This window comes from Carlito syrichta, unplaced genomic scaffold, assembly GCF_000164805.1.
Source record: "Carlito syrichta isolate Samal-C Ts95f unplaced genomic scaffold, Tarsius_syrichta-2.0.1 Scaffold315650, whole genome shotgun sequence".
NCBI lineage: Eukaryota > Metazoa > Chordata > Mammalia > Primates > Tarsiidae > Carlito > Carlito syrichta.
The window spans coordinates 214,296-218,003 of record NW_007259746.1 but is presented as its reverse complement, the minus strand read 5'-3'; the positions used below and the strand labels follow the sequence as shown (position 1 = coordinate 218,003).

At 52.4% G+C, this 3,708-nt stretch overlaps 1 protein-coding gene across 1 annotated transcript in view; it reads left to right on the top strand.

The window, feature by feature from the left end:
• PLEKHO2 (pleckstrin homology domain containing O2) overlaps positions 1-3,708 on the top strand; it is a 45,496-nt gene that overhangs the window by 36,947 nt on the left and 4,841 nt on the right. Inside the window, exon 7 of the mRNA XM_021706505.1 lies at positions 3,206-3,304. Coding sequence (XP_021562180.1) covers positions 3,206-3,304 — 99 coding nt within the window. The remainder of the gene's footprint in view (positions 1-3,205; positions 3,305-3,708) is intronic.

The window sequence follows — 3,708 nt, the reverse complement described above, 5'->3', positions numbered from 1 at the left end:
CCCGGCCACCGCAGCCTCGGCCTGCTGGGCTCCGGCGATCCTTCCGCCTCAGCCTTCCGAGTAGCCGGAATTACAGGCATGCGCCACCACGCCCAGCTGATTTTTTTATTTATTGTAGAGATGAGGTCTCGCTGCCCAGGCGGGTCTCGAACCCGCGGGCTCAGGCAATTCACTCACCTCAGCCTCCCAAAGGCGCGGGATTACAGGCTGAGCCACCGAGCCCGGCTTTTTTTTTTTTTTTGAGTTGGAGTCTCACTCTGTCACCCGGGCTGGAGTGCAGTGGCACGCTCATAGCCACCACAGCCTCTGCCTACTGGGCTCAGGTGATTCTTTCATCTCAGCCTTCCAAGTAGCTGGAACTACAGGTATGTGCCACACGCCTGGCTAATTATTTATTTATTTATTATAGAGATGAGATCTTGCCAAGTTGCCCAGGCTGGTCTTGCACCCGTGGGCTCAGGCAGTCCTCTCATCTTGGCTTCCCAAAATGCTGGGATTATAGGTGTGAGCCACTGTGTCTGGCACTGCAGGTTTCTTTTTTTTTTTCTTTTTTTTGAGTTGGAGTCTTACTCTGTCAGACTGGAGTCAGACTGGAGTGCAGTGGCACACTCACGGTCACCCCAGTGTCGACCTGCTGGCCTCCATGATCTTTCCGCCTCAGCCATCCAAGTAGCCAGAACTACAGGCGCACGCTGCTACCACACCTGGCTAATGTTTTTTTTTGAGTTGGAGTCTTACTCTGTCGCCCAGACTGGAGGGCAGTGGCTGCTCCTGGCCACCGCAGCCTCAACCTGCTGGGCTCTGGCGATCCTTCCGCCTCAGCCTTCCAAGTGGCCAGAATTACAGGCATATGCTACCACACCCGGCTGATTTTTTGATGTATTGTACAGATGAGGTCTTGCTGCCCAGGCGGGTCTCAAACCTGCGGGCTCAGGCAATCCACTCACCTCAGCCTCCCAAAGGCGTGGGATTACAGGCTGAGCCACTGAGCCTGGCTAATTTTTTTTTTTTTTTAATTGTAGAGACAAGGTCTCACCAAGTTGCCCAGGCTGTTTTCGAACCTGTGGGCTCAGGCAATCCACTCGCTTTGGCCTTCCAAAGTGCTGGAATTACAGGCTGAGCCACTGAGCTCGGCCAGGTCTCTTACATACATATATTGCCTAGTGAAGCTTGGACTTTTATGTGTATCCATCACCCAAACAGTGAACACTACGCAACAGGAAATTTTTCAGCCCTCACCCCCTCCCACCCTCCCACCATTTGGAGTCTTCAGTGTCCATTATTCTTTTTTTTTGAGTTGGAGTCTCACTCAGTCACCCAGACTGGAGTGCCGTGGCCGTTCTTAGCCACTGGAGCCTCGACCTGCTGGGCGCTGGCGATCCTTCCGCCTCAGCCTTCCAAGTAGCTGGAACTATAGGCGCACGCTACCACACCCAGCTAATTTTTTTATTTATTGTAGAGATGAGGTCTCATCAAGTTGTCCAGGCGGGTCTCGAACCGTGGGCTCAGGCAATTCACTCACCTCGGCCTCCCAAAGCACGAAATTACAGGCTCTTACATACGTATATTGCCTAGTGAAGCTTGGGCTTTTATGTGTATCCATCACCCAAACAGTGAACACTACGCAGCAGGAAATTTTTCAGCCCTCACCCCGTCCCACCCTCCCACCTTTTGGAGTCTTCAGTGTCCATTATTCTGCTCTGTATGTCTGAGTGTACCCATTGTTTAGCTCCCACTGATAAGTGAGAACATGTGATATTTAACTTCCGGATTTATTTATTTATTTATTTTTGAATTGGGATCTCATTCTGTTGCCCAGGCCAGAGGGCAGTGGCACAATCACAGCTCACCACAGCCTTGACCTCCTGGGCTCAGGCTTTCCTTCCGACTCAGCCTCCCGAGTAGCTGGGACTATAGATGTGCTCCACCACATCTGGCTAATTTTTTGATTTTTGGTAGAGATGAGATCTCACTATGTTGCCCAGGCTGGTCTTGAACTCCTGGCCTCAAACAATCCTGCCTCAGCTTCCCAAAGTGCTGGGATTATGAGCAGGAGCCATCATGACCAGCCTCTGAGTTATTTTACTTAGGATAATGGCCTCTAGTTTTATCAATTTGCTGCAAAAGACATGATTCATTCTTCCTTATGGGTGCTCAGTATTCCAACCCATTTGATGCTTTTTCTGTGACTTCAGCTGGCTAGTTCTGACCCCCTTTCATTACCTTCAGAGAGAAGATGCTGCCCTCTAGGCACTCAAACCTGAAGGGCAGAGGCCCTGCTCTTTCCTGGGCTATCCCCAGGGGTCCTGGGAGAGTGGCAGAGGCCAGGTCAGGCCTTTTCTACAAGCCAGGAACCAGTGGAGCATGGGCTGTTTACTTCTCCCAGCCTTAGGGCTGTTTGTGTGGGGGTGCCAACAAAATGTATTACCCCCCCCTTTCTGAGTCAGTCTCACTCTGTCGCCCAGGCTGGAGTGCAGTGGCACATTCACAGCCACTGCAACCTCAACCTCTTGGGCTTAGGTGATCCTTCCACCTCAGCCTTCCAAGTAGCTGGAACTACAGGCGTGCACTACTACGCCCAGCTTACTTTTTTGATTTATTTTAGAGATGGGGTCTTACCAAGTTGTCCAGGCTGGTCTCCAACCCATGGGCTCAGGCAGTCCTCTCACCTCTGCCTCCCAAAGTGCTGGGATTACAGGTGTGAGTCACCGTGCCTGGCTATATGTACATTTTAAGAGATGTTATGTATATATTACTTTTGAAATTGAATTCCGGTAGCAATGTGTAGTAAGATATTCACTCAACCGTGCCTCTGCCAGTTTCTTTGACGGTCTTGCCTGTCGCATGGTGACACCAGCATTCATTTGATTAAGGCCATCTTTTGAGCAAACGTCATAGTTAAGATGGGTATACATTTTTTGGTACCCCCATATATTTGCAGTAGACTTATGGCAAGGGCTGATGGCCCATATTCAGACAGGAAGACTGAGGCAAAGAGGGCAGTTGCAGAGAGGGAGGGAGCCTCAGACTCTGAGAGACCCCCTCGGCAGTGGAGAATCACAGAGAGGCTGAGGGCCAGAAGCAGTGGACGCCCACAGAGGGCAGTGCTGGGATCTGACACTGCCTCTGAGACAGGTCCATGCTTGGGTACCTCCCGCTCTCCCCAAGGCTTGGTGGGACTGGGCTGACTCCTTCTCCTTTCCAGGTAAAGGTAGACAAGAGCTGTGCCCTGGAGCACGTGACTCGGGGCCGGGTACGGGGAGGGCAGCGGCGCCGGCCACCGACAAGAGTCCACCTGAAGGAGGTAAGGCCTGGCCCCGGCTTAGATGGGGGTGGTCAGTGGGGCGGGAGCTGGGGCTTCCTGAATGGTCCATGGGGTGTGTGATGGGGCTGCCTGCTCCATGTGCTCAGGGCGAAGCTATCCCTGAGCCTGCAGCCTTGTTCCATTTGGTGAGTTCACATACAAGTATTGAATGGGGCCTCAGCTGGGGATGGTTCCAGAGGGAAACTGAGGCTCCTGAGGCTAGTCCCTGCCTCTCAGAGTTCAGCTTCCAGCTAAGAAATAGGCCTGTCTGCCGGGCATGGTGGCTCAGGCTGTAATCCCGTGCTTTGGGAGGCTGAGGTGAGTGGATTGCCTGAGCCCGTGGGTTCGAGACCCGCCTGGGCAGTGAGACCTCATCTCTACAATAAATCAAAAAATCAGCTGCT